General features: G+C 39.3%; 1 protein-coding gene across 1 annotated transcript; it reads right to left on the bottom strand.

Annotated features, from left to right (window-relative positions):
* Positions 1-1,251: 1,251 nt before the first annotated feature.
* ipo7 (importin 7) lies at positions 1,252-22,958 on the bottom strand. The gene is made up of 25 exons (XM_042485885.2): positions 22,759-22,958; positions 19,080-19,161; positions 14,686-14,839; positions 14,330-14,488; positions 14,090-14,246; positions 13,188-13,277; positions 12,513-12,607; positions 12,336-12,420; positions 12,087-12,221; positions 11,745-11,844; positions 11,576-11,652; positions 11,316-11,432; positions 10,777-10,866; positions 9,687-9,852; positions 9,417-9,577; positions 8,397-8,525; positions 6,909-6,975; positions 6,635-6,760; positions 6,348-6,445; positions 5,625-5,720; positions 5,291-5,511; positions 4,845-5,053; positions 3,786-3,992; positions 3,578-3,694; positions 1,252-2,327 (listed from the first exon to the last, which is right to left on the bottom strand). The coding sequence occupies exons 1-25, from the start codon at positions 22,840-22,842 to the stop codon at positions 2,230-2,232; spliced, it is 3,120 nt and encodes a 1,039-aa protein (XP_042341819.1). The 5' UTR covers positions 22,843-22,958; the 3' UTR covers positions 1,252-2,229.
* Between the last annotated feature and the right edge of the window lie 1,770 nt (positions 22,959-24,728).

The following is a 24,728-nucleotide window of genomic DNA, read 5'->3' as shown; positions in this document are numbered from 1 at the left end:
CATATTCAGCCTGGACTATGAGCTTCATCAGCCTGCTTTATGCCGCGGGGCTGCTGTTTTTGTGTCCTGCGCCTGTTATGTCCTTCAACAAGTTGACTCGATGTTAGGATTCTTTCACAGATTTTTGCTTCAGAGCTGTTCGCAGGACTAAAACATCTGACCAGCCTTGTGTGTACAAATACAGTGATCAACAATATAAAAAACAACCCAAAAACAGAAAATCTGTGATCACAGGAGAGCAGTGCACTCTGGTGGACAGTCAGTTCATCTTAAAGCTACACTGCTACACATCTGAGCATAAATTGTGGGTCAAATGTTTGAGTCAAGTTTCCCAGCTGTGTACACTACAAGAATATTGTTTCTGTCAGTGTATTATCATATCTGATCCCTCTCACACATAACAGAAGACTTTGGATTTTTGCCATCACAGGGACTCTCAATCTGTCAGCTGTTTGGATCAGAGTATAGCTTCTTAGAACAAAACACTGAATATAACAGCAGGGTTCCCACACATTCTCATGGAATAAATTTCCAGACTTATCCATGACTTTTTAAGGACCCATAATATATTAAGGTTTTTTTTCCCTGCTTGCCTGGTTTTGTCAAACATATCAGATTCTATTCAAACATTATTATTATTTGAGCTAGCTGGCATTCATGAAGGGAAAAAAATAACAAATGTGATGGTAAAATGTAAATACACCAACACACATTAGAGCTTCATCACATCAGCAGCGACAGATAATTTGTTATATTCTAAGAAAGTTATCCATGGAAGGTTACTGAAATAAATTCATTACATCCAAAAAATTCCATGACTTTTCCAAAACTTTCAAGGATTTTTACTTATTGCATGACTTTTCCAGGCCTTGAGTATGTGATTGTGAAACCTCATGACTTCCCCAGGTTTTCCATGACTGTGGGAACCCTGTAATAGCAGAGATTAATTTGTTGCAATGCATCCAGTTGTTGTAATGTCTGATGTGATGTGTAGCGTTTGTAGTGTGGTTTTGTTGTTTGGTTTGGTTGTTTTATATTTCTGTATTATGTGTTGCTCATATTTTTTTGTATTTTTATTTTTTGTATGTGGTAACATCCAGCATCACATGACAAATTTCAGATTTTTGTCTGACAAAGTAAAATAAAATCATAAAAAAGTGAAGCTCACACCCATTACTGAATTACTTGTAAAACAAATTTATAAAGCAGGAAAAACATGCACCTGTGCAAGGAAACACTCTGGGTCATGGATTCCCTTAGCTTTTTTTTTTTAATATGTTGTTGTATATATAGATGGTTCATCCATACACCAACCAAAAGCTTGAGACCTTCGCAATAAGTCCAATTGTACATGCTTCAATGATGTATTCAATTGTACTTTCAGTGCTCACAAACACATGTCCTGTAGCCATACTGAACACCAAGAGCATTCTCTTTTTTTCCTGAAATCAAAAGTTTCCGAGTTGCCCACCGATCCACTCTGTAACCAGATGCGTGACAACCAGCCATTACAGAAGTCGCTTGCAAAGTAACAAAGTTACAGCTGTTTTCATTTTAAATAGTCTTCAATTTAAAAAATTTGCAGTCTGATACAGAAGGCTAGGAGACCTGAACAATATGAAAGTGCTTGTCATTAATTTACAGAGATCAGGCATCACATAGTGCTATGAAGTATCCAATATGCTACATATGAATACAGCTGTTAACACCTTACAAATGCCTCTGGTTGTTTTTCAAGGCTACTTGAAAAATCAATAACCTTGGCTTGTATGTACATAAACATGAGTGTTTGTTTATGCAGAAAATAACGTAGATATCACCACTACCAGAGGTATAATCTTATTACGGCCGTTTGGCCACAACAGTGATAATGAAATATTAAGTCCCATTATCAATTTCTAACTGTTAATCCCGCAAATCTGTTTTAAGTGGGGAACAAAATAAACGGAAGAGTTGACGTCATGGTATCCCGTCCACACTGGGCTCCAGAAGACAACGTTGTTCAGAGCTTCTTCTCTCACATCATGCTCAAGTTCTTGGTTTGTTTTCCCCAGCCACTGGTTGCATTTTGGTTGCTTTCCCACATCTTCTGGTGCTATATCCCCATTTGACAGATTGAAGAATGACTGAGAAGAACCAGTTCTGGAACCACTACTTAAGGGAACAACACAAGCTTTTTTTCACTTCACTACAATCAGTCACAGAGTAATAAAAAGTAGAACGGATGACTCAATTCATTCCTGGAGCAGTGCCTCCAAAGTTGAAAGTAGATGGCACCACTGGTGCTGTGAACTTGTACCCGCCGTGTTTCTCGATCATCTTGGACTCTGTAATAAGATAATAAGCAACAGTACTTAAAAAACACAACAGTGAGAGGAAAAAAAAGTTGTTTCATGAGAAGTGTCGTTCACTGTTCATATAGCGCACAGCAGGTGCTGGAACGCCTCTAAAAGTTGGCCATTTTAACTGACAGGAAGTCCAAGACAAAGATCATGATGTCATTTGAAACAGCCACAGAGACAAGTTACGATCAAACCCTTACCAAAGTGGTCTGAGACACACTTGACCGCAGATATTTCGTAGTAAGTGTAAATGCTACATCTACCAAAGTGACACAGGCAGTACTGTAATCTGAACACAAGTGGACAGCTGGAGACACATAGAAGACAAAGGTGTGAGCAGCAATGTGTCCCCAACTGTCCTCTTGTGTTCAGATTACAGTACTGCCTGCATCACTTCTGTAAATGTAGCTTTTACATTAGAAAAGATCTGTGGTCCAGTGCGACTCAGAACACCTTAACAAGCGGTTTGAGAGATCACCACTTGTGTTTGGATCACCAAAACGCATGTTAATACCAGATTCAAACAGTCACTTTGTTATGGAAGATTTCAAGAAGGTAATTGCTTCCATATTTTTCCACTTCGTTTTCTTGCTGGCGCCTGCTGACTTCTGCCCTGTTCCTCTCTCTTTGTCACGAATGTATGTGTAGGTTGTGCCACTTTTTCCTTTGTGCTTCTTGGTCAAACAACTCTTTGACTGATGCAAATAAACAATAGTAATCACATTTATTTTTAAACATAAGGGAATTCTGGATAAAAATATGGAATTGGCATTAAAGCTTTTTTTTCTCTGCATCCCTGTCAAAAGAAGACAGGAACATAATCTTGAGACATGACTAAGTGCCACACAGTGAACCCACAAGTTTGGGGGGCATATTGTGGCTTTATTATTAGTCAAGAATAGAGAGGTAAGAGGAAAGCAGAGAGAAATGGGGAACAGCAGACGAGCTCTGGACACTGCTAATCAGCCCCTAAAACCTCGAGGTTGCCACTTTGGCTCAAAAGTCCTGGGTCCTGTGTTGTGCACTTTGGCAAAAAAGCAACTGTACACATGCAAGAGTACATTTTAAAATCTCAGGTAAATATATAGATGAAAGGGCATTTTGATTTTAAAATGATGAAAATCAACAAAAAAGCAGGAAATAGTCGCATGTAAAAAATTGCTTTATTGTCAGACTGAAGAGCTGCAATCAGAGTTTAATTTGAAAATTGGGGTGCAGTCTCAGCAGGCGCTCACCATGTGCTGCCCGTCTCTGGTCTGCGAGTGTGCCAATGTCCTGAAGGTGTTTGCCCTGATCCTCGTCGAGGGTCTGTGTTAGTGCCTGGTACCATGCTGGGTCGCGGGTCTGGATATCTGCATCACAGTAAAGTTACATTAGTGATTAACATGTATTTCACTCGACCATTTCATTTTAGAGTTCTCCACCAAAAGACTGTTGTCTTACTCTGTAGTATGGCTTTGAAGATCTGATACTCGTCCACTAAGTTGTCTTCATCATCTACAGCTGTAGTGTAGCCCTCAAGTGCCGTCTCCTCAGCATCGTCCTCCTCCCAGTCTTCATCGTCTCCGTCCTCTCCTGCCTGCTTTGCCAGCATCTCCAGGTACTCCTGGCCTTCCTCATCAATATCATCCTCGTCACTGCCCAGCTCAGCTACATTGATTCAGAGCATTGAGGGGACACCTTTCACTTAATACACCTTGTAATACTGCGGGTGGCTGATGCAACACTGAATACACCAAACCATAGAAATAGAATGAGAGTAGAACAACTACTAGACTGTTTGCTGTGATCACATGACTAATTCAAAAGAAAGCAGCGTTTGTTATTCGTTTTTAAGATGGCAACATGCGTCAGTGGGGCCATAAAGAGTGTAACATTCACCAGCCTGAGAACTCTTTTTTTGGCCTACTATACTCACTTCGATTGGGTACCAAACTCAGAACTTTTGAGGGAACCTACAGAATTACAGAGGTATTAACAAGTACCTATTCAGGTTAAATCTGTCAGTGCCAAATGTTGGTACCTGAGAGCATATCTGGGTGAGAACTCCAGGTTCAGACAAAAGGCAAAAGGCATACGTGCCCCGAAGCCTGAAAACCAGCCACGGCCTGCAACAGAGCTCCATGGAGCTGCCGGGCTCATCTTCAGGAGGCTGAAGCTGCCCAAAGCTGACCACAGAGCCCTGCAGCAGCTTGAGTAGAATGAGTAGAAATTAGAGGCCTTACCAATAGAAGTACAAGGCAATTATATCCAGAAATCCTCAATTTGTCTTTAGCAATAAGGCAACAGAGTTACTGCACAAAAGACTACTTGTCGTTTCTGCAAAACCTCACCATAGTAAGATAATAACTTGCCGAAAGTTGTATTTTACAGAAGTTAGCCTGCGACAACGATCAATGGCAACAGTACACATAAAAATGACCTCTGACCACCCTGTTGTGTTGATTTGAAACGGTGTTCTACTCTCATTCTATTTCTATGCATCAGACACTGCTTTCTCACCGTTTTCTTCCTCGTCTTCCCCATCTTCATCATCATCATCCTCGTCATTCTCATGCTCAGCTCGACAGGCGTACGCCCTCTTGAGGCCGTTGAACAGAAGGATGGCAGCTGGAAGAAGCTGGCCGGCCACTTGGTTGACAGCCTGAGGCCGGTGCTCCAGGTCGATGAGTGCACAAAGTCCCAGGATGCACATCTTCCTGTCGTGGAGGCTGTGAGGAGGAGTGAGAGGAACAAAAAGTGAGTTTGATATCTGATAATATCAGCTCTGAAGTTACGGTTACCAGCTTACTGAACGATTAGTAGATAAATGTACAGCCATAGTTCAAACTCAAATGTAACTCATGTATGCTGTTGATATCAGGCTCAAGATATTTATTGTAAGATTTAGAATTGAGTAACTGATGTGCTTATTTGCAATGTTGTTGACATACTCATAAAACGCTTACCCAAGAAAGCAGTCGACATCTTTGAGCCACTGGGATATGAAGTGGTTAGTGATGGGCTCAGTGTTGTTTGGAAAGCGTAGGTTCTCCAAAGTGTTGAGGAGAAGAGGGGGGCTGTAGTAAAGCGCAGCGATAGCCACCTGCAGACACATGGTTCTCAGCTCGCTGGTCTTCACCTCCCGCGTCAAACGCTCCAATGCAGCAGCCACAAACAAGGGCACAACCTGCAGCAAATATTGGAGTTCATTTTAATGCCAGAAGTAAATGCATGCTGTCCAGCTTTACGTTGCTATAGTTCAGCTTCACAGTTTGAGGTGGAAATATGTTAGATACTGACCTGGTCAATGCCACGACCTTTGCACTGTAGAATGATCACCTCCAGCAGCTTGGCCGCATGGCACTCTGGGTCCTCGCCCGGATCACCTGTCAGGACCTGCGTGCAGTATCAGGCTCAGGTAAACTTCCAAATACACATCAACCACCACAAATAATTGGCTTGAAAGCACAGTCATTTACTAGGAAATTTTCAGGACTAAACAAAAGTTTACATTTAGACTAGTAAACTAGTCTATCGTCAAAACACTCAGAAAACAGTCAAAATTGAGCACAATTCCATCTATTTGGTTAATAAACATTTTCTGAAAAAAATAATGCTTATCTTTGAATCAAATTTTTTTAGCTACTATAACATATTTTAAATGCAGCTTTAGTGTGGCACTTTGCATTATGAACGTTGCACATTAATCTATGAAACAATTCACTAAATGGAAGTTATTTAATACCATTTATTAACCATGTTTTATCATTGCAACCCATCTCCATTCAAACACACACACACACACACACACACACACACACACACACAAAAACACAAATACATCTGGGTCTCTCTGGATCTCTTATGTGCCCAAAATGACCTCTCTTGTTTAGCCTAGCAAGAAGACATCCAGCCAGCAAGAGTTTGTGTTTGAAGGCTTGAACATACTTTTCACATGGATCTACAACTCATCGTACACATTCCTGTCTGCCACATCACGAATTATCAACTGCAACATTTTACCTTTTTGCACATGCTATAGATGATCTCCAGGTATTTGGTGTCAGATAGGAGAGTATCTGTGTCCACTGTGACATAGTTGTGGAGAAGAGGCATCATATCTGCAACAGAAACAATCAACACAGCTGAATTTACACCAAAACAAATACACGCCTTTTCTCTTTAAACTTAATATCAGCTGTTTCAGATCCACAACTAGCACTCCTTTTCCTATTACAGTTTAAAAAAGTTAAACCTTACAGAAACCAACTTGACATTATAACAGCAGTGATTCTTAGTTAACCACATACCTGTGAAGTAGTCAAATCCATCTTGCTGGAAGACTTCATACACCAGTGGAAGGAGCTGCCACATCTGTGGCGACACCTGCTGGCAGGTCAGGCTGTGAGCCAACGACAAGATCTCCTCGTAGAACTCTGGGAAAAGAAGAGAAAGAAAGGTGAGTCACTGGAGGTAAATATAGACGTTTCTATTATCAATAGATAATCTCTTAGGCAGACAGACAGACAGAGTTTAAGTGCGACATGCAGGAGGAATGTGGAAGCACAGGAGGGACCTGCTCACCCAGTACATGCTGCTGCAGTACAGTGCCGATCACCTGCAGACAGATGCCCTCCAGCTGCTGGGTGATCTGAAACAACACAAGGGTTAAATCAATAACAGAAGATAAAGCTGCCATGATCAATAGTTTCACCTCATTAAAATGTTCCTTATATGACAAATATAATCCAACACAAGGCAGTGAGTGTAACAATATATAGACACACAGTGGGCTGGTCAGAAACTACTTGAATGGGCCAGAAAAAAAAGAATGTTATCAAAATTTGTTAACTATATAAAACCTAATGTCATATTAAAAAAAGAAAGTTTTCATGAAAGGGCAAATTCCAGGATCCCAAAAAAACCCAGTTGAGACGCATATTTTGCATGCTTTTAAATTTACCGTCCCCCTCCAATTGGAATAACTTACAGACAAACATAAAACTGTCTGAGCTGATCACTGTGGGGGAATTTAAGTCCCTTTTAAAAGGTCGAGAAAATAGCACTATTGGTCAGTGTGACTGCTACTCCAATGACAACTGAAATTTGATGATTGCACTTTTCACATTTTAACTGGAGGTTGTGCTCGCTCTTTGTATTGTGTGATAGTTGTATTTGTCTGTCTGTATTTATTGTTGTAACTTTTGTTGTATCTTTTTGTTGTTTTAAGCTGCCCTCTTGACCAGGTCGCTCTTGGAAAAGAGATTTTGAATCTCAATGAGTCTTTTTCCTGGTTAAATAAAGGATATATATGCAGTGCTTACCTGAATATTACCTGCATATCCTTCAAGTCTTAATTGGAAAAAGCTACATTTGGAAAAGGGCAGAATTTGGAATATCTAAAACTGAATATGCTGTTACATGATCCTCATTAAATTCAGAATATTGTTGTATTCGGATTAATAGTGGAATATCAGTGTGGATGTAAACGTACTCAGTGTATGGTAAGGAACAACCTTTTCATTTAGAGAATGAGTAAATGTAAATGATTATTTTCAGTTGAATCTACTAGAAGCAGTAAGGATAAGCACCTCTTCATCATCATTGTCCTCAGTGTCCTGCAATGTTCTTTAATACACTTGGTCAAATAAAAATAATTCCAATTCTTTGTAGCAAAGTGACGTAAACCAACGATCACTGAAATCTGAACTGCTGAACTGTTATGCAATCAAAAATCCTCAGTGTAAAGCAATGCTTGGTCAAATTTAATGGCTCCTTGGCTTTGAGCACCGGCAGTCCTATGTTTCAGCAGACACGGTGGCAGCGTGCCCCGACTATTTCTAGCGCCTGCCTCAGCCTCTGAGTCATTATGAACATGGTGAGAACAGAGCGTGTTCCCAGGAGTTGGTGGGTGGCTGAAGTGTGTTGGCAGGAACGCTACAGCAGACCAGAGCCGCTTCTGCAGAGGAAGTGGCACCAAGATGAGTGAACAGCCTTGAGTGAGAGAGAGAGTGTGTGAGTGTGTGTTTGTGTGTGTGTGTGGGCAGCCTGCTTAGTGGCTATGCTGCTAACCTCTTTGTGGTCCTCCACCACACTTAGCAATGTGTCAATGGTGTTGAGGATGCCCATAGCCGTCACAGCCTTGTCATCTCCTCCCTCCTCATCAGGGCCCGTCTGAATCACCTGGTTGAACGTCATCGCCTGACAAAGAGTGAAAACAGAGAGACTACTATGATTGGATCCAAGGATTCATACATTTCACTATAAGGCAGGTAGTCTGTCTAATTTCTTCCCGACACATTATTAAGTAATAGAAACAGGGCAAACCTAGCAAATTTGATCATAGCTTTCTCTTAAAAGCAATTTAGAGGATATATATATATATATATATATATATGATGTCACCGTACACTGAGCCTGCCAAATTCACTTTCTGAAGGGCAAACATTCAGCGTCTGCTATCACTGCATTCACACGGCCCTGCACCAGAAAAGGCGCTGCCAAAACTGCCAGAGTGTAAAAGAACAGCTTGTTTTTGGCTGAAACACAGCACCAGCCTTATCAACGAGAAAGTGAGCTGATGAGGTCATTTTAGTCAACTTTTGGATACCATGACATATTTCAATATAGTTTTACATCGCCAGCTGGCAATTACTAACGTTGCAAATGGCAGTCAGAATTTGTGAACGCAGCTCTATGCAAGTCAGTAAAGCTGGAAAGATTATCAGAGATTGGAAGTTCCAATTATATAGCTGTATTTTAGCTCGTTTTTCTTTACTATTCTCTCGGCTTTTTAATGGTTTTTAATTGCATGAAGACGTCTTTTTATGATGTGTTTCTTTTGCACTTTGTATCTAAAGCACTTTGAATTGCCCTGTTGCTGAAATATGATATATAAGTAAAGCTGTTTTTCCTAAAATCATACGTCCTATACTTCGTTGGAATTAATTCTGTTTTTCTTGCAAGTAGTATGATCATTTTACATGATCATTTTATTACAGATCATAAATTGCAGTCATAGGAAGAGTTTATTAAGCCACTCAGTTATGGTCTCGTGTGAAATGACGTAGCCTTTTTAATCATGGCACTTACCAAGTGCTGTGTCATCTCCACTGCAATTGGAGTCACCTCCTCACTGTATTCACAGATCATCTTCTGTATGACATTTGTGAGGTCGTCGTTCTCCGTCTCCCTGACGATGTGCAGGAGTGCCTGCATCACTGGCCGGATGAAGGGGGTGATGTACTCTTTGGCTAAAAAATACGACACACGAGTTAGTTTAGACACTCAAAGAAAACTACTAACTTGCACATTCTTGCAAAATCAGTTAGAAAAACAGACTGCATGAGTTTACTCGCTTACCTTTCTCCTGGTTGCTGATAAGAACCTGCAGGGCAATAGCAGCCTCCACCTTGACTGGCATTTCATTGTCATTGATTAAACAAAGGCGCGTCAGCTCAAGAGCCGTCTGCAGGTTCTGGTCACTTTTGAACTTCACCTCACAGAAGTAATGCAGCACCCAGCAGGCCTATGTGGAAAAAAAAAAAGGTTGAGGAAATGTGGCTGAACTCTAGCTTTATGACATAAACAAAATATATTTATTACCTAAACAATTACAAAGTACTGCTATAATAGAGCAAGCTTCAGTAAATTTGACGCCACCTTATACGATAATGTGAACACAAGTTTAAAGCCTTGTTTCCACCAAGCAGTCCAGTTCATCTCAGTTCAGTGTGGTAGTTTGTTACACATGAAAACTGATCTTTTTTTTTTTTTCATTTTCATTGTCAAAAGTTGTGGATGGTAACAACAGAATCACTTTTTTGGCCAACCCTGTTGAGGTCCTTGGCACACTGATCAACGCTAAAAGGTGCAGAAATGCTGCAGTCTGTTGATTGGTCAATTCAAAATCTACATGCTTGCTCTACAAGGACTCAGTGTACAAACCCACTGTTTTTAAATATCCCATAGACTGCAACACAGACTCTAAACACTTTAGCCTGTTTAGCCTAGCCCTGCAATCCTGTTGTCTGGATGATCAGCGAGGTGCAGACCTTCCTCTGCATCACCTGTTAAGAGTGATGTGAGAGCAGTCATGTGGCTATTATGATCTGGTAACAACCCTGCCTATGTTTAAGAGTACCGTCTATGCTGGCAATACTAAACCGATCAAGGGTTTAGATATGTTTGTACAAGTTACTGACCTTTTTTCCCCCCTTTAACTATACTCTATTCAAGAAGGCAGTTCAAGTGTGACAAATGTTTGCATATCACAGAATTTTTCCTTCCCAATAACTAGCGTCCTTCCCCCCACCATAACTACCATCATGCCCAATAAGCTGCAGTAGAGAGAAGGAAAAAAAAGTCAAAGGAACAAAAAATGAAACTAAGACAACCCCCTGAACACGATACGCAACACTTGAGGTTTGTCTATTTGGAAATGATCACTTACTCTGGCTCTCATGTAGCCCAGTTCACTGCGGAACAGGGGGAAGACGTGATTCTGAAGCATGAACTCCATCTGGTCCTTATAAATCTTTTTCTGTGTAGAGAAAGAAACAAAAGTTGTAAAATTTCACAAGGCGGTCAAACAACACATGTCCTGTACATTTTACATTTCAACCTTCATAAAAAACATGTAGGACTTTCTGGAGTTTAGCTGTACAGACTGAATTTGGGTAAATCAGATGATGACAAGTCTGCAGTATTAGCACTTGAATATTTGGTACACAGCCATGAATATTAAACTTGATTTCAATAGACTGCCAAGCCTCAACTAAGTAGGAAGAAAACTTTTCACCTTTTCTCAAAGCTTCTGTAAAATCATCTCTTGCAATAGTTAGAAACAATAATTTACTACTGCTTGCTCATGAAGGCAGTCCATGTTCACCTGTTCTGCTGGTGAACATGGATCAAATGTCTTAATCTGTGTGTATAAAGGAGGAACCTTTAAAAGAAGTGGTGCTAACAGGCCAACTGAGAGCCATTTACCTTCAGCAGGATTTCAGCCAAAGAGCCAATCATGTGGAGGGCACCGTCCTTTTTCCTGGGGTCGGAGGCGGGATCAGTGAGAATCTGGTAGCAGAAGCCCATCGTCTTTTGCAGGACCTAAGCAGAACAAGAACATAAGATTAGGCCTCATTATGAATTGCCGGGATGGAGTCTGAATTAGATTTTTACATTATGGAGCGCTTCAACAACAACAAAAAAACTTGAAGGAAATTAACCAACATAAAATAATTTCAACTTGCCTCTTTCCTCTTGTTGCAGGCAGTGAAGAGGAGTGTCTGAGCTGCTGTTGTTGGAGAGATAAAGTCTTCAAAAACATCTAAGGAGGACAGCGGAGATTAGATAAACGGTTAGTCATCACGGGTGCACACAAATGCCTTTCAATTACAGGCACCAACTTTCTCTGCCTACCAAACTTCATGCGGATGTACTCATATGGGTCCTCCTGCCACAGCTCCTCATCACTGTCTGTGTAACACATGAGGGGGAAGACCACATCCTGAATGATGCCCTGAAAAACACAATAAAGAGTCAGAATCAGAAAGGAACGCTGACGGAGAGGATGTCAGGCTGATTATGCTTCTTGTATTTGATGGTTGAACCACTGCAGATTGGCAGCTTAGTGTTTCTTTCAGTGACAACCAGTCCAAAAGTACAAATATAGATTCACACAGCGTACAAAAAACATCTAAGACTTGCTGTATAATGTACTTTGAAATATTTACTGGAAATTCAAACATGTTGTATTCATACCTGGATGTGTGGTTTGAGGTTTCTCCACGTCAGAGCATGTGCTATGCCCTGGTTGATGTAGTTGAGTGTCTGTTGGAGTACTCTGGGAGCCACGTATTGCTTTTCCTTGTACTGGTATAAGACTTTCAGCAGCACCTAGTAGATAGATTTACAAAGAAGTCTCTTATATTTGTGCGGTGCACTTCAAAGACACACAGTTCAGCCTGAATGGAGAGCTGCTGCTTACATTACATCGTTTCAAGTTCTTACCTGCTGAGCAGGAACGGCGTATTCCTTAAGGAAAAGTTCAGCAAACTCTGCGTACTCTTTGGTTGTGTTGCCTGGGCTTCCATACCTGCAAAGAAAGTTTCATATGGTGAATGTCAGTGTTAAACATGTTTGTAAGACTTATTAAAGAAGTAAGGGAAACGACTGTCAGATATCTACCTCTCAAACAGCCGAGCCAAGATGTGAAGAGCCCACTTCTTACACTTCCACCACGGCAGCTCAGGCCGCTCATCTTCATCTATCTGCATCGTCTCCTGCACAAAAACAACGATGGCACAGTCAGCTCACGTAGAACCGAAATGTTTACATCTCTGAAACTGAACAAATTGTAAAAAAGTGATTGCAGGGTTCCTGCAGCTTAAAGCAAGGTTACATTAAGAATTTAAGACTTTTTTAATGCCACTCAGGTTACATAAATTATTGGGTTTTTTTTGATTATCTATGTCAAATGTTGAAAAAAAACAACCCTTTTTAGATTGGGATACATGGAAGACAATGAACATATTATGTTTTCATAAAAGTATATTTGGTTTACCAACAAAAGTGGAAAATATCTGCCATTTCTGGACAGTTTTCTGGGCGATTGTGTTTCTCCATCTCTAGTTTAAGAAAAGTAATTCATAAAATTATTTAACAAAAAAACTGATGTTGCCAGTTATTTTAAGATTTTACAATGCAACGTCAGAAACCTCCTACGCATGATCATTTTTAAGACTTTTGAAAGATTATTGTAAGCCAGTTTAATACCAATTAAATTCAATGTCTTTTAAGACTAGGAATATGCAGGAACCTTGCATTGTCATATTATTGTGGTGCGAGTTGATTTGTCCTTACTGGAGGCACGTCTCTGTCCACTACTGTCTTCAGGATCTCCATCCACTCTGTCAGGTTCTGTCTGTTGATGAGTTCCAGTGGGAGGTTGTACTGTGGAGATGAAAAAGAGTCAGGTTTTGTTGTTTATCTTTCTAAATCTTATTTCAGTTTGACCTGACATTTAGGTATGTTCACACCAAAAGGGGCATTACAGATTTAAAGGAATACTTCACTCACAAAATGATCATTTGTGCATCAATTACTGACCCAATGTCACCTTGAATTTGTGAAGAAAAGTTTGTTTTTCTCAAATGCCACCCACATTTAACAACAAACCTATGTCAAAAAATCCCTCTCACAACCCATGCTGTATGATCCAAGTCCAATCCAGTCCTATGCACAGTACTTCCCAAAAACCAGCACATTTGCTAAAATATTACTATTTAAAACACTTACTGCATACGAGCCTCAGCAAGCACCTGCATTCGAACTCTTCTCAGTAAAACACAATTTGCTTTCCCAGGCACGCTTTCCACCAGCACCTGAGTTAATGCTAATAAGTAAGTGTTATATTTGTAATATTTTAGCAAAAATGCGTGTGTTTGGGAAATACTGAGCACATGACTGGATAAATAAGACTTAGATCATAGTGTTTGAGCTGTGTGAGAATTTGTAAACAGATGTTTTGACATAGTTGTGCTGTTGTGAGGCATGTGAGGACTCTGGGCTTAACATGGCGTAAATACATGGGGTAAATAATTGATATACAAATAATCATTTTGTGCTATTCCTTCAAACACAAAACTCATTTCAATAAAGGAATCAAACTTGAAACAATTGTTGAAAGGTTTGTAAAGACAATCTCAACACCCCATTCTTTATTGACCTCAGCTATAGAGGAGATGTTGGTGTTATGATGTTACCTGAAAGAGGGCATAGAGGATTTTGAAGATCTGTTTCTGTATGAGCACAGAGTCACTGGAGTGGTCAGGAAGCAGCTGGATAAAGCGTTCTTTCAGCATGGGCATGAAGATGTGCATGGCAGCCACCAGTGGTTGACGCTCTTCTGGTTTCTTATATCTGTTTCACAAACAACCACAATGTTAACCCCATGTTATGTATTATAATACCAAATAAAGTTAGGACTGAGAACCATGACTTACTCGTAGTTTTTGACAAGCTGGTAAAGGCAGAGCAAGATGCCCAGCCATCCTGCGCTGTTATCTGACTGCAGGTAGAAGCCAATCTTGTCCACGATGGTCGTCCACTTGCCGGGGTAGTCGTGCTTGATCATGTGGTGGATACATGTTGTCAACTGGACCCTGACGAGTTTAAAAGTACAGTTTTGGATCCAGGGATTTAGAAAGTGACAGAATACTGTCAGTGACATGGAAAAGAGCAACTCTGAGGGAACATGGATTGAGGACAAAATCTCCTGAGCTCCTCTCTTTCCATTCAGCTAGCAGTGTGTGTGTGTGTGTGTGTGTGTGTGTGTGTGTGTGTGTGTGTGGGGGGTTACCTGATGCGCTCGGGAGAGTGGATGATGGCCTCCACTATGTTGTCTCGAATGAACTGCCTGTCCTCATCAGGGATGTTATTGACAGGCGTCTCTGTGCCTGAACCGTCGCCATCGCTCCAGTGTTGAGTAATCATGTTCTTAAGGTAAATCACACCTTAACACAGAGAGAAAACAAGGGTCAGTCCTTTAACAGCAAAGACAGCACACTTCATGTATGAAAGCTCAATTATTATGAGGCAGTTCTTTGCCCATAAAACCAACACATAGTGTTAAATCAAATAAGTTATTATTAAAACCACCAAGCTATACGATGTGGAGAAAGTCACATAACCAAGCAGCACTTTGTGGGACTGCCATGTGATGTGCTCCTGACCTGAAAGAAAATCTGAGATCCATTTGATTTGATAATCGATTATTTGATGAGTAATGTTTTAGGGGGAAAAAAATCTTTGATTCCGGCTTCTTAAATGCAAGTACTTCCTGGCTTCTTAAATCTGTGACAGTAAACTAAATATCTTGGGTTCGTGGACAGAACGAGACATTTACAGACGTCATCTTGATCAGCATTTTTCACCATTTGACATCTGACATTTTATAAACCTATCACAAAAATAATTATTAAAACACAATGAAAATAACTCTTAGTGGCAGTCCTATTTGAAAGATACAAATTGTTTTTCAATTCAAGATGAAATTATTTATGAACTTTTTTATTTGCTATATTTAAATATTGATTTGAAGAAGGGAAAAAACCCTGATACTTTGTTGCACATTAGAGACCAGGGTGTCTACAGATATCAGCCACTGTAAATCAATGTCTGATGATGGATGTTTTTTAAGTAGCACATGTGGTTCCATGACGAGGTAGGTTTTATGTAGGAATATGGTAATTATATTTAGTTAGGGTTAATCTACATTTTGCCAACAGGTAAGAGTTAGTACAAAGAAAAAGAACAGTATTAGGTTCAGTGATAGGTTTATGAAAATTTTCATTCAGAAATGTGGAATTTCATGCAGAAGAGTGTGACTCACTTTGACAAAAAGAGATTCGCAGATGGATAAATTAAATTAGATCAGATGTTTGTGGTAATTAAGACTTGACTAATTTAAATTTCAACTATAACTTTGAAAAGCCCTATTATTCTTAAAATTGAATTTTAAGAGATTTTAAGAATTTAAGAAAGGACCTGCGGACACCCTGGAAACACTTAGCTCTCCATCTCTACAAGCAAAGTACCAGAATCTGCATTTTACTGTAGTTTATCTGCAAGCTGCTTTACAAAGGAGTATCACAGTAACTGAACCACCACGTAGTTTTAAAATTCAGTTGGTGTACAACCTCATGCAACTCCCAAATGTTCACCAGTCACACTGGCTGCATTTATCATGACTGTGCGTGTGCACAGCTCAGCAGTGTACATTCAAAGCCACCTAAGGCCGAAGCTGCACAAATTAATTATTCCATCTGCTGTTCAGTAGTTTTGAATGTGGCACGAGGGTGTCAGCTGGGTCCACCTCTACAATGTGGGGCCCCACTCTGCGGCTCCCAGGAACAGGCATCTGAGGCAGTGGAGGAGTGAGGGCTGGGAGGCAGACGTCAGACTGCTGACACAAATGTCTACACCGCTGGCGAGGCAATCATAATCCAGCCTATCAGTGCTGACAGAGCACAAACCCCCTCCCTTCTGCCCATGACCACCAAACTACACAATCGTCCAACACTTCACAGCCACTAGGAATCTGTCATATAAATAAGATTCATGGAGTGACAAGAAACTGAAAATTACCTCTTGAAAATGTCCACCGGGATAAAACTGCTGCTATCTTAATAAATGGAAATATGGTGCATACAAATATGGTGAAATACCCACCTCAGGTATAATAACGGTGATGCTTTATTAAACCTGGCTATACATTCTGTGGTTGCTACTGTAGACTTTATATAAAGATGGACAACATGACAGCTCCCCAAAAGTGAAAGCAAGCATGTCAATCGCCCCCTGGTGGCTGGCTGTGGTACAGGCCATAAAACCCACTCCCTCCATGTTAGTGAAGGGGATATCGGCAAAACTAAAAACTAAAAGAACACACAAAATAAATACTTCCTAAAGATAGTTTTTGGCATTTAAGGTAGTTCTTATCATCATCTTGGCTTTAAATAGTTATTTAATGCTATGTAACACAGATTATATGTTAATATTGACAGCTGAGTGTGCCAATCAGTGTGCTCACTATTGATTGTTTGTTATTTTTCCCAGAAAAGCAATTGTTTGGGCGGGAACATCACCACCGCAGAGATTTTACTACTGCAAAGACTCTGGCTCCAAATGACTTCATCAGCTCAAGATGGGTGTGGCTGTCTCCAGGTCTTTTTTTTTTTTGCTTCAATTTTGCATAGCGATGGGTGAGTGGGGATGTGTTATCCGTCTTTATATACCTAACCTGAGTGCTGTGGGAGTACACACCCCTAAAAGTCCCATGCACAGAGATAAGTAAATACAGGCAGAGGGCAGAGTCTCTGCAGAAAAATACACTGCCAAGTGATGACGAGAGAGATTATTTCTGTATACATTTTGTGTTTTAGGAAAATCCTGCATAGTATATCTTTAAAGGGTCAGTCCTACCTGGTCCAAAAAAAATTCTCATTACCTCTCATAGCTGAGCAGAATGTATAGTCGGATGCAGAGTGTTTACGGTGCAAGTTCTTTTTGCGACCACATGAATACAGTTGAGATGAATGGAAATTTATTGTGCTGCTCAAAACAAAAAATAACATTTAAAAACTAAACAGAATTGACAGCAATGTCATTTTTCAACGCTTTAAGCACCACACACAAAATGTGATCTCTCTCATTTGTATGCGGTCGGGAGAAGAAATCTCAGACGATAAGATCTCCAAAATTCACCACATAGTATACAAGCTGCCAATACTGATTCGAAAACAACTCAAATCCACATTCAACCGAGCGGTTTGTCAAAAAACAACTACAGTTAATGCATTTGATCAATCCACTGATTGAAATGTATTAACTGTCAAACACAATGATTATAAAAGAAGCAGAGTGGCAGCATTTTTTTATGTTGAGCTGCCAACCAACAACAAGCCGGACAGGAGCTAAATGAACAAAACCCTGACCAACCTAAATGTGCCGACTAAGATCCAATTCAAAAAGTTAAGACAATGTACGTCTGTAATCAGTTCACTTGTGATATTATTCAGACAGCTTCTGTGCAGTCTGGGGGAGCTGCTCCTCCTCTATTCTGCTTTAAACACTGTCAGACATTTTTCCTACAGCTGGAGAAGTCATTCATAGCACTACAGCACAGCTCTACAACAACTTAATTTGTAAGTATAGCTATTAATACTTAGGAGGTGGACACACAATGATTCAGATACTATCTGTCGACTTTTTTCAACAACTTTGGTCAAGATTTTAACTTTGAATATTGTTTTTTTCCCCCCTCCATTAACACCTTCCTCACAGAGCTGCATTTGACTAAAGCAAAACAAGCTATATTTAACCAACTCCAAGTGTCCACTGCTCTTTAGCGTGGCACTTTAGCCTCACAAAACACAAGTGTGAATCATGTAACATCACTAAATTATCTTTTTAGAAACTATTATATAAGTAACCTATTTAACATGGGACCATTGCAATATTTCTATCATTCATCATCATTCATATCATGCAATCTGACAAAATTGGAGTCAGATGCAGGATAAAGTGGTAAGGCACACAGTGGCAGAGTGTTTTCGGTAACCTTATATAATTGGGGGCACAGCATGTGTAACATGACATTGTTTTAGAATAATACAACCTATCAAGACACATGACATGTTATTTTATGTATTCTCAAGATGGTTTAAGATTAGATTTTTACAAGACAGACTACATGAAGTCCAGCTTAAATATTTGCAAACTCTACACTCATAAATCCAAATCATTTTCATTCAATCTCTGTAATCACAACAACCTCAACAATTCATAATATCGTGAAAACAAGTCTCCATCCACATGTCATGATGTATTAATTGGCCTCAAAGACCAGCGCGATCTACAACACCACCTCCATGCAAGGGTACATTATTACGACCTCCTCCATTGTAGTCTAATTTTTTGTTTTGCGAAACAGCTGACTCCACCCACTCGTGCCATCTACGTCTTATATTTTACCTGCATTCATGACAAAATATAAGACGCACAGAAGTATAAGGGCAGTGATGCTTACATTTGAAACAAACAAATCTATATTTATACATTAAGGTAGTCAAAATGAGCCTTAAGTGTAAGTGTATTAACATGCACAGAACAAATTTTTTGTTTATTCTGGACTGAGGAGACCACCTTTTACTAACCGCAGAACTATTTTCACACGTCAGTGTTTAGACTCACCTGCTTGCCTGACGGGCAGATCCAGCTGATCAGACATGGTGACACGCAGCAGAGTGGACACAAAGTTTACCTGGGTGTGACCCTGAAAATCAGAATTGAGAATAGATGAATGTAAACCATTTACAAACAGAGAAACAACATTTAGAATCTCATTTACCATACTGTTTTGTATTAAGTAGGTTTCACATTATTTTGCATGAAGCCTACTTCCCATTTACAAAAGTGTTTTACCCTGATGTGCTGTTGTACTGCTGGGAGATGACCGTGGCTTTACACTACATGATAAATGTACTGACATCAAAAGGAACTTGGAAGGTTATATTTTTATCACCTAACACACTTTGTGTTTGGCGGACAGTTGCTTATAAGTCATACAAACACCATTGCTATGTAACTGACAGCTCTAACAAATATGGCATTGTTAACTTTTCAAATCAATTCATAATTTTGTGCTTTGTAGCATTTTTACATTATGTTTATAAAACAGAGACATTGTGGGCTCAGTCATTTTTGTAAAACAGCATGTCACCCTTCTGTCAGCTGTAAGAAAATGTCAAACTTGTGGTTGATACCACAACAGTGGTTCCAGTTAGCCTGTGTCACAAAAAAGGGATGCTCACATTACCCAGCGGTAATCCAGAGCACCGCAGATCTTTTTGGCAAAGATGTGACATTACAAATTAAAGTCAATTTTCTATTCTAAAACATAATTAACTGGCAAAGTGACTGAAGTCAGGTTTATTACCAATACCTTTCTGAGTTATTGCATTCTCCAAAACTACAGCTCGGGCTGGAAATTGACTTTTTTTGCCAATGTGGCTGGTGGGTGGCAAAATCTGCTGACCACTCAATAGATAACCATTGTTTTTTGGGGGGTTTTGGCTGATGCGTAAAGCATATCTAGTAGCCGCATGCATATTTTAGCAGCATTTGGTGCCGATTTCCAACCTTAGCTACAGCTGAAATAGATTGTTCCCTGTGAAGTTGTAAATGGTAATAATTTATGAAATGACCAACTGATATCTGATGTTAAATATATCCTTAATATGCTCTTTCAACCACATTGCATTTCAAATGTCTCAACATACTTTTAAAAGATCGTGTAATGCATTTCCCCACATTTTGTCAAGCCTTGTTCAATTTTTATCTGGCCATTTTCCATGAAAAACAAAGTCGGAGTTTATGACTAAGCAACGCACTGCATTTAGAAACTATGCGCTCCAACAGATTTACTCCATCCTCCTCCAGAGAACATGATTTTTTATTTGTACAGAACACAACTCTAATAGCTCCAGCCAGCTGTGTAAGAACACTCTCCAAGCTATGTCATTCAAGTGAGCCATCACTACTAACACACATGTGGGAGTAAAAAAAAAAAACAACCCAAGCCCCTTGCATTGCTAAAAATAAACATGGAGGAAGGGGCAAAACACACACAACACATGTGCTATGACTAAAACATTATGACTTGATCAGAGTTGGAAATTAACTTTTTTGTCTACCTGCCACTGTGACTGGTGGATTCCAAAATCTGAAAGCCACTGAAGAGATTACGATTATTTGTTAGGGAGGTAAATGAAGAAAATCTAGCATGCCTTTGCATATTTTACCAGCATTTGGCTGGTGCTAATTCCTACCCCTGGAATATAAAATAGGCCTTAGGCTGTGATAACTGCCATCCATTTCAAATCAAAGGTTAGTGTCTTACTGCTTAATCATAGTACTGTGGTTTGGCTGCCCAATGCAGCGTCTCACAAACCCGGGCTTCAAAACTATTTAACCCTTGACTTGATTTCTTTCAAAAACAGCATGAAGATAATGACCATTGAAAAAGGAAATGATTCCAAAATAAGCAAGAATTTTAACAATAAATACATTTTTTAAAAAAAGGTCTTAAAATCCTAAGAATTTTAAAACATAATTTTAAATATGTAATTTTAATTAGAATTTTTTATCCAAGACATTTTCCCTGTCTTTCTAAAAATATTTTTCTTAATCTACTTATTTCTTGCAAAGTATCTCATTGCCTTTTCCCCCATGTTTTTGAAAGAAACGCAACAATTCAGTCAGGATTCAAAGGTTTAAATATTTCTGAGAGGTGTCTAAAAGTAGCACAAGAAAAATAACATAGCTTCAGGTTTAAGGTCTCAGCCCTGCATGTGTTTAAATTTCCATGGCCAGCACAGGTGATGAAACATAATCAGTGAACTCCAAACAGATAGATAGATAGATAAACTATCTGCAAAAGTCTTAGGCCACTTTAAACTTTAATATTTTAGCAAGATTCTTATGATCATACATATTTATATCTCAGTTGTCTCTTCATTAAAATACAACCATAACATACAGGAAATAAATATGCAGTAATGAAATTGCAAATATTTCAAAATAAAACTACTTTAACAGGCTAAAATTACAAGTATACAGTATGACCTTCCTTTCCACTTAGCATGCCTTGAACTCTCTTAGGTAAACAATAACAGATTTACAATGCTGATCTTATGGGGTATTTACACCTGTTTACATTCAAGACATGTTCAAAGCTTAATACTGATTGTTTGAGCTACCTCTTGTGGTTGTACTATTCCATGTTTAACACTAAATATTGACTTCAGTCTGAATAAGTTATATTGTCCTGCCTATTTCTATGTTTTAATGCATTGCACATGTTCTCTTTCTCGTTTGTATCTTAAAAAGAAAAGACATAATCAAATAAAATTTACAACAATGCTTTTAAAAGGATATATATCCTTTTAAAAGCATTGTTAATTTTTCTCGGTGGTGCTGTAAGACTTTGCACAGTGAAGACTTGAGATATATAGATATTTCAAAAAGAAAACATAACTGGCGGATGAGGAGACACAATTCAACTTTTTAAATAGTCCCTCTCGAGCCTTTTCCAAGGCAGTGTGGCTAACATGGTTAACATTAGCTCACATGGACCTCCGCTCGCACAAAACTCAATTTTATGATATTTGTAACGAAGTAGCTATAAAGCCACTGATCGCGTATTAAATGTGGCGACGGTAATAACAGGAAATAGTCGCCTCGTCTAAATCTTGTGGCGTTGGTGAATAATGTCATCATTTCAGGGTTTGTCACGGTGACACGTGAGCAGCAGCTATGTAGCGAAGCTATGGCAGCTCAACCAACAAGTAGCCAAGTTAGCTCGCCGCTGTTAGCCACACGGCTAGGCATAAATATCCTGCCGTTAAATAACGTTTTGCCAACTTGCACATTTCTCCCAGCTTTGCTTTTTGTTTATCACGCCAGATATATAACTCTTGTGTCGTGTCAGCCCCTAAATTTGTCAAAACTGTATCGAAACTGTGTGTGACGAGCTAAAAAATCTTCTCAGCGGGGCAAGCTTGTTAGCATTAGCGCCACAGCTGGCTCAAGATGAAGCTAACGTTGACGTTGGTTACTGGCACACGAGAGTGTCATCGAAATAAAAAATGCCAATAAATTCATGAAAATGGCTATACACTGGTGACAGTGCGTACGGGGCAGTAGGCTATACTTGTCGAGTAGCGGATTTTAGCTCTCGATCTGTCAAGGTAACGGTAGCGGAGCCCACAGTCTGCGTGATCGCACCATCTTGATGTTGTGAACGGCCGAGGCCCGATGCGAGACCGCGCCACAACCTCCACCACCATAAACGGCTAATCTCAACTTTTACCTCGTTCAGCTGTCTCTCCGCGGCCTCCCTCAGATTGGGGTCCATAGTGCCCCGAAGGGCCTCAACCAAAGCCTCAGGATCCATTACGAAAACTCTGTTTACGGCTCGGATTTTAATATTTCAGACGTCTATCAATTCCCAGTCACTGCGCACATGGACGCACAGCTCTCCGGTTACCCGGCGCGAAAGGAAGCAGTGAATAAAGTACCCGGATAGATCAGCGCCAAATTTCTGCAACACGAACATCCGGCGGCGCTGCACAGTGATGGGAGTTGTAGTTTCCAGCATAACGGTACTACAAAGAGATAGCGTCACCCCCTACTGGTTGCCCTTCTCCTTTTGAAAATGTTATAATACTGCAGATTTTTGTTGTTGTTGTTGTTGTTGTTGTTGTTGTTTTTTAAAGAAAAATTCTGCCCTTAAACTTAACAACAAAATAGTAGACTTATTTTAACCAGAGAGACAGGTGTCACCACCCTACAATTTGTTTTCTGACTACCACTAATAATAATGATAATAATAATAATAATAATAATAATAATAATAATAATAATAATAATAATAAACTTTATTGGTAGAGCACTTTTCAAGAAAATGCGCAAAGCATTATTAGTGAAACATGCATATACATACATATACACATAAAGACATGCATATACATATGCATACTTTATCTGCCAGTGCGTACGCGCACACAAAATAACTTAATTAGTAGAAATAATAATAATCAGTGAGTAAAATACATCAGTTAAATAATGTAAGCCTGTCAACTGTAAGGAAAAGCCTTACAGATTTCAGGATTCTTTAAGGTTGTACATTATTGATCTGTGAAAGGAGAATGTTGCATTACATGCAAATTACATCCTGCAGCCTATATAAAGCACATTAAACAGTTGGCCTACTAGGAGCACCCACATAGTCAGCAAGACAGCCTTAAATTTGCATTTGTAACCTTCAAAAGAGTGTAAACAGTAGTTGTTGCATAGGTCAGGATAATGTGAATCACAGATTATAAATGAAGCTGACTCATTTTACCCCTCTGTGAAACTAAAAGGCATAGACATGACTGAATCTCACTGATTCAAAGTAAATAATCACTTACGGACATTGTGTAAGCCTGATATTCTGTAAAATGTTGCTGTTGGTTGATGGCTCATTCAGTATTCTGTAAGTATTTGGACAAACAGACAGACAAGAGTAACTATAAGACCGAAGTGCAAAATTTCAGCTTCCTTTGAAAGTGTTGTAGCCCCATCATCATACTGTCATGTTCAAAAATTGCAGACTATGTAAACATGGCTTTGGTGGGAGAAGTATTTAAATCAGCAAAAGCAGCAATACAAATACTAAAATATTACCTAAACACATACATATTCTAACTTATGACCAATCATTTGTATGGCTTCATTACGTGTTTATTTCAAATGCATCAATATGTGAATATCATCAAGGTGGAGCCCACTTTAACTAGTTTCATACTGTTAGGCAGCTTAATTTGTAGATAGGTTATAAATGACATTTTATATGCGCACCTTTGTATCTCTGTAGGGGAAATTCAGGTAATATGGGACACTTTTTGGTAGAATACCAGGAAAATCACATAAACTCTGAAGAATATGCTACCTTAGGGGTTACTTTTAGATTTTTTTATTTTTATTTATTTTTTTATATTTTTTAAGTGACAAAAATACAAAAATGTCTGTAATATTACAGCAGGGCACATCATAGCATAACTTGTGATTTTAAGGCATCTGGTAGCCTCAAACATGCTGGTTCCATGTCAGAAATGCTTTCCATTTTAGCTCAGTTTTTTTCTCCCATTTGGACCTGAAAACATTAAGTACTAACTCAAAACTCTTTCCCAGAAAAAGTATAGTGTATGTAAAAATATTTTGATTACAAGTCAAACGTTTAGTGAAATACCTCATCTTACAATCATTTTTGTTGAAATACTCTTATTATGTTTGTAT

Source organism: Plectropomus leopardus, chromosome 1, assembly GCF_026936395.1.
Source record: "Plectropomus leopardus strain MGB_pleo_1.0 chromosome 1, ASM2693639v1, whole genome shotgun sequence".
Classification (NCBI taxonomy): Eukaryota; Metazoa; Chordata; class Actinopteri; order Perciformes; family Serranidae; genus Plectropomus; species Plectropomus leopardus.
This window is presented reverse-complemented; position numbering and strand designations above follow the sequence as displayed.

Excerpts from the sequence above, each read along its gene's own strand:
- ipo7 (XM_042485885.2), bottom strand. The coding sequence starts at position 22,842 with ATGGATCCTGAGGCTTTGGTTGAGGCCCTTCGGGGCACTATGGACCCC. Across the intron at positions 11,845-12,086 it reads ACCTCAAACCACACATCCAG|GGCATCATTCAGGATGTGGT; the intron begins GTATGAATACAA and ends TGTGTTTTTCAG. Across the intron at positions 5,054-5,290 it reads GATGTCGACTGCTTTCTTGG|CCTCCACGACAGGAAGATGT; the intron begins GTAAGCGTTTTA and ends TCCTCCTCACAG.